At 37.2% G+C, this 14,052-nt stretch overlaps 1 protein-coding gene across 1 annotated transcript; it reads left to right on the top strand.

The window, feature by feature from the left end:
- Positions 1-4,435: 4,435 nt before the first annotated feature.
- LOC128235750 (solute carrier family 49 member 4 homolog) lies at positions 4,436-11,636 on the top strand. Its single transcript, XM_052950549.1, has 13 exons — positions 4,436-4,564; positions 4,930-5,080; positions 6,280-6,370; positions 6,976-7,139; positions 7,310-7,367; positions 7,670-7,740; positions 8,022-8,075; positions 8,943-9,072; positions 9,438-9,546; positions 9,714-9,781; positions 9,962-10,080; positions 10,854-11,036; positions 11,482-11,636. Exons 1-13 carry the CDS (start codon positions 4,436-4,438, stop codon positions 11,634-11,636), a joined length of 1,482 nt encoding a protein of 493 aa, XP_052806509.1.
- The last annotated feature ends 2,416 nt before the right edge of the window (positions 11,637-14,052 follow it).

Here is a 14,052-nt window from a genome sequence, read left to right on the forward strand (position 1 = left end):
ATTGACTGGTAAAATGTCGAAATGCATTTTTTCATCATAAGAATGATATAATGGTATCCATCATATTAAAGAAGAATATTTTAAAATATCATATTTTTTTATAAAACAACATTTAAATACATGAACTGACTTAAAGTGTAAATCCGAGAAGACTTGCACATCATTAAGCGCCAATTTAATAGAAAACGTTAAAAGACAACAACGTAATAGTATATTTACGCTATTTTTACCTTTTGAACTAAAGGTAATCCAAACAAATCATAGTGACAACATGTGTTATGCCCACTCACATTGGTCATGCATATGTAAAACAGGAGTTAAAATATATCGATATTTTTGTGATAAAAACAAGAATATTACAAAGGAAATCATTATTACCGCCATATGCATTACAGTAACTACCAAATTATTAAAAAGAATCCTGGATTATTTATTTTTTTCTGCATTTTTTTTTTATTTATTTATTTTTTTTTTTTGGGGGGGGGGGGCTATTTATTATGCGGATGATAAAAAAAACGCCAACTTTAAAAAACAAGGGCGACAAGTGCTCTTACCATTTGCATTTGCGCTTGTTCCCTTTGTTGTAATTAAAGACTTGTTCTCGAACCCTTCAGGTCGCAAAAAAATGTACAAATAAAAGGGTAAATGTAAATATAAGTATTGATTCTAATTTTGTGTGCGTTCATGCAGTATGAACGCTCGGCCGCGATTTTGCATATTTTCCGGTTCATGGATTTGCAAAATGGCGGACGAGCGTTCATACTGCATGAACGCACAAAACTTGAAGAATCAATCCTTAAATACTGAGATAATCTTGTTAGATTAAAATATCGTTGAGAAATATTTTATCAACTGGTCCATGTTTTCTAAAAAATGGTTTTCACATTAAAAGCGTGTTTTTATCAGGCATATGTTGTGTTCTGATTAAAAAATAACGGATCTGATATGCTTGATAACAAGGTTGTGAAAACTAGATAATAAATACAGTATGTTTTAAAGTTCCTTAAAAAATATACGAGCCGAAGTGTGGGTAAGCTAGAACGAGGCTTTCTATTTTCTAGAACGTTAAAATTACATGTATATACTAAATGTTGGATGCAATTATATGTGAAAGAATGATAATCGTTGTTTTGTTTAAAATTATATGTCAGAGCACGCATTCAGGCCTATAACGCCAGAAAAAGAAACAGTAAAGGGGTGAAAGAGTTTATTGTGTAACCCTCCGAAAAGCGCAGTAGTAATCTTTACATTCATTTCTTCGCAATAATAATAACTACACAATAATAAATATCCACATCAATGCGATTATGTTATTAATTTAAAATGAAAGCTAAAAGCTTTAAACGGCTATAAGCGCGACAAGCGTGCTTTTACTTTTTATACAATTCTGTTTACAGACAATAACAATCGTATCCAAAACAATATTGAGAGGTCCCAAACTGTATCCGATACAGTGCCTGTCATTTCCTAAGAATAGGTTATATAAATTGTTGATTTTTAATACATTTACCAGTATCTCATAGCCTGTATGTACCTGGATTAATGAACACTGCTTTCATCTCGCAATTGTATAGGTATTGTAAATATAAATAAATTAAACCGATACTGGCTGATGACGTTTTGACTATTTCTAGTAGATGAATTAAGGGATGGTCAGCACATTTCCTTTTTTTGCGTAATTATTTATTATTACCAATTCTCCTTGGTTCCGCAACAAGTTCTTTTCAGATTATTCGGCTTGCGTTCAAATTCACATTAGTGTTGCAATCTTATGAGCGTATGAAATAGCTTGGTATTTAATTCGCACTATTTAAAACCGCCTAACACAATATTTGCAGACCAGGTGCATGAATTCTTGAAACATGTCATGCCAAAAAGTAAATCTGATGAAACCTGATTTCGATTTATGGTACTTAAGCGGGCTTGCGGCATTCAGCCATAAAAACAAAAAATAAAACATTTTTTAAACAATATAGTACAGAAAAAAGAACAAAAATGCTACACCAGTTATATAGAGCTATTGGTACCTTATAAATCCCTCGGTGAGAGGTCCCGGCCCGGAAACAGTCCGCCCAGTTAGTTCAATCGGTAGAACGTTGGACTCTGAATTGGACACCCCGGGTTCGATTCCCAGGTGGACCAGGTCACCTCTGGTGTGATTGGTTATGCAATCCTTTCTACGACCATTCGCACTGTACCACTGCCCCTGGCATGTACAGAAGTCGTCAGTTCCTTGCAGAGGTGAAGGCACCTAGTACTGGTTCTGCCCAGGATAGGTGTGCGGTGGTTGAGCTGTCACTCTGGGACCCTTCAATGTGCTCACACCGGGACCCGGAGTATAAACTACTAACACCACCACCACCCGGCCCGGAAGGACTTGGTGACCTGTACGAGCTTTGAGACCGTGGAAAGTCCGAACGTATTTTGTCAGATGAATTATATTCAGTGCGTTACTATAACGTATACAGCGTTAACATTAGAGTCCACTGTTTTAACAGCAAAGTGTCTCGTATAAAAAAATATGGTTTCGTTTTATAATTAAGCATTGCATTCTATCAAGCCATTGAATTTAATAATAAATCTGGATGCCTGGTGACAACAAATTAATGTGGTATTGGTTGAAAGATGTTGCTTGCTGATAACTTATATGTTAACAAAATATGACCAAATTCACTAAAGATAAAGTTATAGCAGTAAGTGTTTTTGGTCTTTAATTTAAATGAAATCGTACGAGAAATGACATATTTTGCAATATTTCAGGGCAAATCAGCTTATTTGTAATATTTTGTAATTTTACATATTCGTTCTTTACAAACAAAACACTTACACAGCATGCCACAATCATACGGGGTCACCAGTCAGCCAATATTCATATACTTGTGTACAATAGCACACTTTAAATGGTTCATTGAAACAGTCTACTTGATTGTAAAAACGGGATTTTAATCTCTATTTATATGATAAATAAATAAATCATAGAGCATGATGAATAAAGTGTTCATTAGTGGTTAACATTATATTTGTCCATTGAGAAGACAGTATTTCTCAAGTTTCCCAACACACTTTTTTCAGTAAATCAGCAGTCAGCCGTAATTTATTTGAATCAGGTGAAGCGGTAAGATATAAACAGCGGCTGGTCCAGTCAGTTGGTAGTTTACATAACATAATGTAGATCATTAAAAATCTTAAATATTGTTAGTAAGAACTTACATCAAGTTTCGCAGGAAACAATTTATTTTTCTTAGTATGTACATACTAATTTCCTATAGCAATTACGTAAACGGTCAATGACTGATTGCTTATCGGAAATAAATGTAATGATAGAACGGGAATATATGTGGAAGCTATGGAGGACCAATTATCGTGTTGTTAAGAACGCTTAGGTATGTTTTGGCTGCTATTTGTGATATGCCATGGAAAATATCAACGAAAGTAAATTACACACAGTTATATATGATGGCTATTGAAGGTCTGTCTGTGTATTCCAATGAATATTAATTTCGATTTGGTTTGATACGTATGTCATCTCGTTACAAAGTTATGGGTGTGATCGTTGGGGCCTTGTAATGCTGATACTATTGAGATACTACATAAAAAATAAAGCGAAAGATTCGAGTTAAAATGACGAGTCAGTAGTAATATATTGTATAATTAAGCTGGAATGTTGCCTTATAATATTTTTACAAAAAGTAATATACGTATTATAACATAATGTTAAACATATTGGTTAAAACTGAAGGTGGCAACACATGTGTGTGTATGTTATGTATGAACATGTATGTGTACTAAAAGCGACAGTTACTAATATATCAAACATGTTTCAGCAGAATGGGTTTATTGGTGTGTTTTTTAGACTCCGATAATTATATTAAATGCTTTATTTCTCAATTTATGTAAAAGATTGAATACATTTATATCACACAAGATTTACCTTATTGAAATCACTGATTATTTAACTGACTTACTATTGCGCCAAGCCAAATAATGTCCAATATAGATATGATATACCTGAATACCGATACAAGATAGAAAATGATTATAAATATCATGTTTTGATTGTGTGTGATTGTACATAGTGACTTAAGGAGAGAGAATCTACCCTCTTATGATAGAAACCAAGTATGTACACATTATTCAGATGTTCAGATTTATTTGAAATAAACATCTTGTCCTTATTTACAGTATTTGATAGTATAAATTTATTAACAAAATATAGACTGGATTATACAATGTATATTTTCTAAATTTGTACATTGTACTACCATCTCTGTTAAGTATGTGACATATCACACTACCTCAACGATAAGCTGCTTATATATGTGTTTATCAACTGCATTTGTGTATGAGCAAATAGATGAAACATTATATGCATATGCTGATGAATCATGTGTTGTAATGTTATTGTATTAACCGTAGTTGTGGTTGCAAGGTTGCAATGCCGAAAGAGCAAACTGAAGAAAGGACACCGATCCTGGGCACCAAGGGGGCTTCCGGAGACGCCACTTCCGTATACAAGCGCAGGTGGTACATCGTCCTTGTATTCTCCATTGGAACCTTTATACAGGTAGAACAGGCATGAAACGGTCATAATTATGGCGTGACAGTTGTTGGCTTTTGATTTAATTGCAATAATTCGTTTGTTGCAAATTGCCTACCTTATTTTCCGAAAACGATGTTTCGACATTAAAAGAGTTTGTAATTCTGCCATAATTAGTTTTCAAACGATAAATATACACTGGGGCTCATATAAATAGCGTTATATTGCTGTCTTATGCTAAATATGATAATTATAATACATGCTATATTTCGTTTTAATGTCCAACGGGGATGGCTTCGAATCCATGGTCCATATGGAGGGGCAAATAAAAGGAGTCCTCGATGACTAAAAACAATTCCTCAAACCCTCAGTTACGTTTCCGTATGTTTCAGGCGTGTGCCTGGAACAGCTGGGGTCCGATTACGGCGTCAGCCGAGGCGGTGTTTGGTTGGCATGACAGCCAGATCGGAATGCTGGCTAACGATGCCAATATAGGGTACATGGTGACCGTCCTTCTCTTCTGCTACTTCATGGATGTTAAAGGTAGTAAAGCAACTTGCTAACAAACAGCTAATTTAAAGAATTACACAAATTCTGTGCGGAACAGTTAAACCGCAAAGGCATAGACAAAGAGTGACAAAGGTCATCACTGTATTATTTCAAATTCAAATCATTATGATAGTGTCTACATTTAACATCACTGTGCTATTTGTAAAGAGTGTCTATATTTTACATCACTGTGATATTGTAAAGAGGGTCTATATTTAACATCGCTGTGATATTGTAAAGAGTGTCTAAATTTTACATCGCTGTGATATTGTAAAAAGTGTCTACATTTAACATCGCTGTGATATTGTAAAGAGTGTCTACATTTAACATCGCTGTGATACTGTAAAGAGTGTCTACATTTAACATCGCTGTGATATTGTAAAGAGTGTCTACATTTAACATCACCGTGATATTGTAAAGAGTGTCTACATTTAACATCGCCGTGGCATTGTAAAGAGTGTCTACATTTAACATCGCCGTGACATTGTAAAGAGTGTCTACATTTAACATCGCCGTGACATTGTAAAGAGTGTCTACATTTAACATCACCGTGACATTGTAAAGAGTGTCTACATTCAACATTACTGTGACATTGTAAAGAGTGTCTACATTCAACATCACTGTGATATTGTAAAGAGTGTCTACATTTAACATCACCGTGATATTGTAAAGTGTCTACATTTAACATCACCATGACATTGTAAAGAGTGTCTAGAGTGTCTACATTCAACATCACTGTGATATTGTAAAGAGTGTCTACATTTAACATCACCGTGATATTGTAAAGTGTCTACATTTAACATCACCATGACATTGTAAAGAGTGTCTACATTTAACATCACTGTGATATTGTAAAGAGTGTCTACATTTAACATCACCGTGATATTGTAAAGTGTCTACATTTAACATCACCATGACATTGTAAAGAGTGTCTACATTTAACATCACTGTGCTTTTGTAGAGAGTGTCTACATTTAACATCACTGTGATATTGTAGAGTGTCTGAATTTAACACCGCTGTAAACCCATATGGCATTGTAAAAAGTTTAACCCCATTCTTGTAACTCAGCATGGCGTTGTCTGCAATCAGAGTCACTGTATCATCACAACAAATATGAAAATGTCTAAATCTAACATTACTGTATCACTGTATGACATAATCTGTATTAATTTTAACAAGTACATCACCCCAGGTTTACGGATCTCGACCCTGATTTGTGCGGTGCTGCTGTTTGTCGGCGCAGCAATCCGATGTATCACGATGGAACCCACCGTAATGACAGTGTAGGTTGAAGATACTTTTATAGAATTGTATCATCGATGTCAATCCTTTCCTGGCGTTATGTACTGGTATTCTTACTTGTTGTGGATTAAATGTCGTCCACACTATTCATAGTTGTGGAAGTGTTGTTGTTTTTTAATTTACCCTCCGAGTAAATCATCAGTTATCTATATCATTCACCTAAGAACTATTTTTTTGCGACTCGATTGCGCATTGGGAACTCCTCGGCCATTTTAATCGAAAACAACCTCGATTGCCAGTGAAGTATATTATTGCAAACATAATTAAGATTCCAAAGAGTTAAGTCATAAAGTTTAACTGCTTAATAAATTTACTACGCGATCTACGTGCAGCGGACTTAAACATACCACTTTTTGAGTATGTAAACCGTCCAAATACATCCGAGGTTGTTTTCGATAAAAATGGGCGAGTAGTTCTGAAAGTCGATTGCAAAGACGTTTTCGCCCCAATCAGTACATTTCATTTGTAGATATTGTGAGTTTTAGGAGACATGAGAGACAGACCGATGCTGAGTCCGGATTTCATTATGTTCGTGAGAGGCTGACAGGTTGCCGTTGGTTTATTTATTCAGGAGTTGTATTTGCAGGTGTTCCCCTATAGCATCGGTTCTTTTCGGCATAGGCAGTACGGTACTGTTCGCTGGTCCCCCGAAGTTCTCATCCGTCTGGTTCCCGCCTGAACAACGCACTTTTGCAACCGCCATTGTTTCCTTCGCCAACTACTTTGGCAACGCCATGGGTTTCATCATCGGTTAGGCCCTCTATCTTTGATATGTAATGTTTCATGTTAATGAATGCCTGGTGCTTTTTAGTTTTATTTTCGTTCGGAAACAGTTCTTTATTCATTCATTTAACGTCCTTTGATACGTCAGCAAATAGAATAACGTGCATATGAATAACGTTGTTAACCATGTGTTGCAGGCCCTTTGATGGTTTCAAGTCCAACAACGGTGTGTGAAAATTCCACCCATTTAAACAGGTATATATGAGCAATGACGTTTCACTCTTCTCTTAAAATCTCATAAACCTGACAGGTCAAATAACATATGGATATGCTAGCCATTCCTTGTATGTTTTTGTCTATAATTTGGCGCTGTAAATGGTTCTGAATATTCAACTCCATGCATTCTTGTCAACACTCTTTATTAGAACGTACATACGTGTTATGTCAAACGTGTTCTTCACAACATGTCTTAACAGAAGCAATATAAATAGGGATATCTTTGCGTTTAGTTTTACGGACCATGATTACCAAGCTGACTAATTTTGAACGTGTTTCAGTACCCTGGAACTGGCGGACATCGCGACCACGATGCCAGCTATCAACATCTCAAACACCAGCTGTGTAACAGGTCATTAGCGTTACTTTCGCGTTAGTAAATACTAGAAAGCAAACTGCACGTGTGTTTCTAGCACTATTCGTCCATCCCAGTCACGGTGATGAAGGATAACCTAAATCACTCGTAATGAGTATCTTGAATAAGTATCACTAAGTGTGTGAAATGGCTATATGTATGTGAACTATCCTTTCCAATTTAACTTTCGAGACATTACTTTGTAAACTGGTGGTTATATATTTCTATCGGGTTTTGTCCATGCGCCTTCAATTTTCAAATATATATCATTTCCTCAGTTTGTGTCAACAAAAGTGATCTCATCGTCGAAATCCGTCATCTGATGTATGTACGTAAGTATTATTGTTTTCACCATTTGTGAATACAAATGCAATATAATACAGCCAAAACCCTCGCGGCGGCTACTTCACTCTGCTTGCTTAGGGAGATCACTTCGTAGGAGTTTGAAATAATATTGTAATACTGGAAGGTACGAGGTGTTCAAAATATTCTCGAAGATTCGAAACCAATATATTTTGCTTATACATGCAGTTTAACAGCATAAAGTTTCGACGCAATAATGGACATCATGCAGAGGATGATATGACCAAGCACCGCGAATATTGCATGGGCTTACTGGATATTATTAAACAATAGTTTAAATGGCTTTATACCTTGAATAGCAGTATATGAAAAAGTGTTCCGAACCCTATATTTGACAAGTTCACCAAAATGCTCCTTCGATAAACAGAATTGAGAGAGGGAGGGGATTGCCTTCGGCATTACATTTACATGGGGGTTAGGAGCAGCTCCTTTTGTTGGTCATGTGTTTTAAGGTTATTATATTTACACATGTGCTTGTTTCTATACACGAAACTATTTACTTAATTTCTTCTTGTGTTTGTTTATGGTTGCTTTTTTATCAAAGTGTACCTTTTACAGGTATTTTGTAGCATGTCTTTGTAAGAGTAACTGCACGCATAACCCTTTGTATTGAGATATTTAGCACGAGTGTATAATTTCAACGAAAGTAATGAGAGAAGTAGCTGTTTTGATCCATTATATCAACGAAAATATTCGTTCGTAAATAATGTTGTAGTTTATCCGCACGAAAGTCATAGCACGGTTCAACTCCGCCTTTCTGTTACCATTCCTCTATGGGTGTATCTTTGAACGTAAACAACACCCTCATACATGGTACAAAGTTTCATTATTAACAGACGCGGGTATCGCAGCACTTTTCCTAGTTATGGTGATCGTCTACTTCCCGGATAAACCTCCCAAGCCTCCCAGTAACACCGCCTCCATGGAGCGGACCGAGTGGCTCAAGGGACTCCGCATGTTGGCAAAGTACGAGTTATAATACAACAGTTCAGTATAATATTAGCTCCTTCAACAAATATTTTTTGTTGTGTGTATATAAGAGAAAATGGCGAACTAAAATCACGGAATTTATGCCGTTGGCATTCTATAGTCAATGGCGGAGGTGTGCAATCTCTTCTTAGAGCTGGCCATGGCTGGGTTGAAACTAGTCACGAACCTTTTATATGCGTTCCCTACGTGTTAGTGTAATAAGGCCCTGTAACTCCGATGAAAACGATTCTTAGTTATGTTTCTTCGTTAACAAGTTTTGATTCGATTTGGATGTCCCCCGGATGTGTTTTTTGTTATTCTTATTATAACGTACTTGCTTTAACACCATTATTATAATGTAGGAACTCTTCATTCTGGCTGGTGGTGTTTGCTAGTATGATTTCGAATGGTGTACTCGGCCAATGGGTCACTGTTCTCTACATCAACCTGAAGACATACGGAATCACGCAGGTAAGTAACTATGAAGTCTCAAATGCAGAGCATGTCAACGTCATACACTTATACAAGTCGTCTAAGTCCGATTAGGATAAGTGATCCCCAGGCATCATAACTCGAGTTTTCTTTAACAACTAATTATTTTTAATTTTGGAACAAAGTCTTTGTTTTTTGTTTTGAAGAACCAAGCTGGTTACATGGGGTTCTGGCAGACATTAGTCGGGTGTACGGCCGGACTGGTCATCGCATGGTGAGACTTGATCCAATCCTTATTTGTCCATTATAATACGTGCTTGATCGCATATCTTGTTTATTTGGATGAAAATGAATCTGCATCATCTTTATCTAACAAACTTATGTTAATCCATAAATTTCTTTCTGAATGCAATTTCTTGCTGTTTGCCACATGAATCGTCAACATTACTTTTAGGTTCTCTGACATGTTCATGCGGCGAATGAAGCTAATTTTGCTGTTCCTTTTTCTGGCTGCAACCCTCGCCACATTTTGGTTTACAGCCATCTGTGAGAAATACATTCCCTTCGATATCAGTAAGTACACAAAGTGCTGGATGAAACCAATGCGTTTGAACTACTCCCTGTATAACTATCAATGTTTTGCTCCGGGTGTGGGTGTTAGGGTAGACAAAATGATGCAAACTTTGCTGTCGAAACCCAAACCCTAAAGAAGGGAGCTTTCCGAAAATTCCTAGGTCTGACATTTGTTTTAATGAGATTCCGGCCAAGCCTCATTTACCGGGTGGCTTTCACAACGGGCCTGTCATAATCCCGCCTGTCGGGTATGTCAGGTATCGTGCAGTCTAAAGTCAGCTTTATGCCCGCAGCTGCTCTCTGGGGCAAAACATTGTTATTAAGCGAACACTGTGAATAGAGGGCTCGTTCTATATGCTAGGCCTCTGATGTGGTGTGCGTCCAGTTGAATAACCGAATCGAAAGCAACATTTCAACATTTCCTGATCGTGATTCAAATGCCAAATGGCTTTAACCGTTTTTATGAACACGTGTCGAATTATAAGAATTATAATCATATTATATGTCATATACTATGTATATTCAGGTATTAGATCTAGAAGTATGTCCAGTTAGGTTTTTCGATTTCTGAAGTATATATTAGATTACCAATGCCATTCCGTGTATGAATCATAAGACCGTCAAAGAATGCAAATAATTTGTAAAAATACATAATGTTTAATAAATAAACAGCATGTGACGTATAATTCAAATGCCTGATTCCTAAGTAATTGATAGGTTACATGTAGCGTACAAGGAAACGCGCTCTATAACCAGTACTCTTTTATTTCAAGCATCTCTCTACACATCATGTATCCTTATCGGCGTGTTTATTAACGGTGGCGTCCCATTGTTCTACGAGATCACGTGCGAGGCGTCCTACCCGGTGGCAGAGGGCGTTACTGGTGGAGTCATGACGCTTGTCAATGGCATTTTTGGCATTCTCTTTCTCTTCGTTATGTATATCAAAGATATAGGTGAGTGATCAAGATAGCGGTTCTAATTATACTGAATGGGTGACAACGGGGGAAAATCCAGAATTAAGTGTCTCTGTAAAATGGTGAGAATGATCGAGGGGTCTAGTTGTCCGCTTCTCACCAAAAATTTGGGTTCAGTCCCCGCCTAGGGAACGTCCTCATGATCACCCAAAATATACATCAGTACTGTTTTTTTTCCCAGGTCACGGACTCGAGCATATATAAACTTAGCTATGAAAGAATGCCAAGAGTAGCTGGTCATAAGCGATTTCAATACATAAATCGATGCCTGCTCTAGATCACTGACTGGTTTTGCTACAATGCAATTTGATTTACTATCCCATCAAAGAAACAACAACATACTGATTATCTTTGATAAGCCTCTTCGTGCCATTCCTAACCACAATATGAAATATATGTACAATTTAATTGTTATTATGTTCAGGAACTAACTGGATGAATTGGGCTTTGCTCGGGTCACACTTGGCCGCGTTGCCGCTCCTTGCACTGTTCACCGAGCGCTACCGTCGCACTGACCTTGATCTTACTGTTGCCAAGCGGTCTTCTTCGGTTTCTGGGGACGTGCAGGTTGACAGGTGACATGCAGAGGAGCCAAAATGGGACTCAAATCATAGGTGTAGTGCAGTATTAATCTGGTGCATGCGTTTATAGTGAGGAATGATCGAAACATCTCCCTTTGGCTAAAACGTGAACATATATCGATGTGCAATACATATATTATGTGTTTTGGTGATCTAGTCAAATTAAGAAGTACCACATTATTCATACGGAAAATTTAACTTCATGAAAATGTACTGTTTGGGCTCTGTCATGATATATGTGTGCTAGCTTATCAATTCTGAGGTGACTACTCAGTGTCACATGTTTTTTTTCTATTTTTTATTAACACATGACCGTGAATCCACGCATGGTTTTACCGTCTCAGACAATTGGATACTTTCCATCTTTTTAGGTTTTGAAGCTGAATGATTTGTGATTTCAAAAACAGGATGGACATGCTGGATCTACTTTTTAACCGCATTAATTGAGCTGCTGAGTACAATTCTGTTTTGATGTACATTTTTTTATATTTATGTGATTAAATTAATGTTACTGGATGTCTAGCTCGGGCTCGCGTTATAGACGATGGTTTGCTTGTACAAAGCGACTGTAATATATATGTACATATAATAAATATTTTCATAAATGTTCAACCGTCAGTTGTAAATAATGAAATGTCACATTTCAACCCTATTCAGGATTGAACAACAATTAGGGTGATGAGGTATAAGGAAAAATACTGAACACGGGTATTTGTATTTAGATATTAAGTGACAAGAAAAGAACTGCACTCCCTTAAATGACTCTACATCGTAGTATCTATCCTACACTAAACCGAGGGTAGCTTAACAACCCAGGGAACAAAACGCTGCTCAAATCATTATACCTGATTAAATATTGATTATATTGGAGAAATAATAACATTAAAGACAGTATAATAATTGTTTCTTTAATTCCTCTGATACAAAATAGGTTTAAATGATTCTCAATAAACTGAAATAACACCCTGTGACATTTCACCCTCCTCTGGGGCATTGGCGTCCTTGACAATACCATACATGCCAAGATCAACTCCCAAAACAAAACCATGCATATGAACTGCGCTACCTAAATATACAACCTCGGTTAATTAACCTCCGAACATCAGACTCATTTGCAAAATAGAGTTCATGTATCAAAATCAGCGCATTCGAAACCTTAATGAATACCAAAATACCGGAATACGATCCTCCTACATATTTCAACACTAAATTTTTACCTTGATCAAAACTTGAACAACTACTGAGCAACTCAAACAGTCAATTCTATACTAGGCAAAACACACATTTAAACGGACACTAAACATGCATTAATCACAAATCAATAATTCAAATCTAACAAAGTTCATAACACAAAAACATCACTATTTTATTTGTCACTAAAGTGATCATATTTTTTTTCTGTCTGCTGCAAGACTGGTGCTCGTCAAGCTCTCGTGGACCTCCGAGGGAGGACACTTGGTTGACCTGCCTGTCGTCGATGTGCAGGACGATGGAACCCAACACTTTTTTCACTATCAGATCTGGTGGAGGATATGACACCATGACTATTAGGCTCAGTAACTAGTGACGGTGTTCATCAGCTGATTCCTCAACACCTGATGTTCAAATTGGTAAAGGTGGGACTGTGAGCAATATATTCCTGTGTAGTGTTTAAGTGCCACTATACTGGTCCTCGCGACACACGAAATACAGGGACATTTACATCTGGCTGCTCTACAACCCTGAACACAAAGTCGCTCCAAAGATCCGCTAGCTTGTGCTTTCCCTGAACCCCAACATTCTTCACCAAAATAAGAGCAGCTTTATACGCATTGGTCAGGTGTTTCTCCAAGTGATGTTTATAGATTGATGGTGGACTACCAAAAATGTGTTGACGTTTTAGCCCTAACACAGCATCTATTGTTAAACGAGGTCGAGCATGAGCTGAAATGGTGAAAAACCGGCCGGCTGGCGTGCACATTTGTATTATACGGGAAAGCGTCTTTCTATGCGCCCGTTTTGTCAGTCTGTGGAGTACCTTAATGTTTAATAGTGTCTGTTTAAAACGGTTGCACTGACCGTTGCCATGTGGATTATAGGAAGTAGTCCGCATCTGTCCTATCCCAGCTATTCTGAAAAGACGTTGTATGGCCCTGCAAAGGAAGTTCATGTCCCTGTCACTATGCAACATTTTGGCAACCCGTCATAAACACAGAAATTGTCAAATAAGACTCTCGGCAGTTGTCTTGGCCATTTCATTACGCGTGGAAATGGCATGTGCGTATCGTACAAAGTGATCAGTGAATACGTGTGCGTTCTCGAAGCCACTCTTTGAGACCTCCATCTACAAAAAATGCACACCATCACCATAGGACACGACGACTTGATTATCATTAGGTTTGTTGCTAACGGTTGAGCTGTCTTACGGCACATCG

Source organism: Mya arenaria, chromosome 5 (assembly GCF_026914265.1).
Source record: "Mya arenaria isolate MELC-2E11 chromosome 5, ASM2691426v1".
NCBI lineage: Eukaryota > Metazoa > Mollusca > Bivalvia > Myida > Myidae > Mya > Mya arenaria.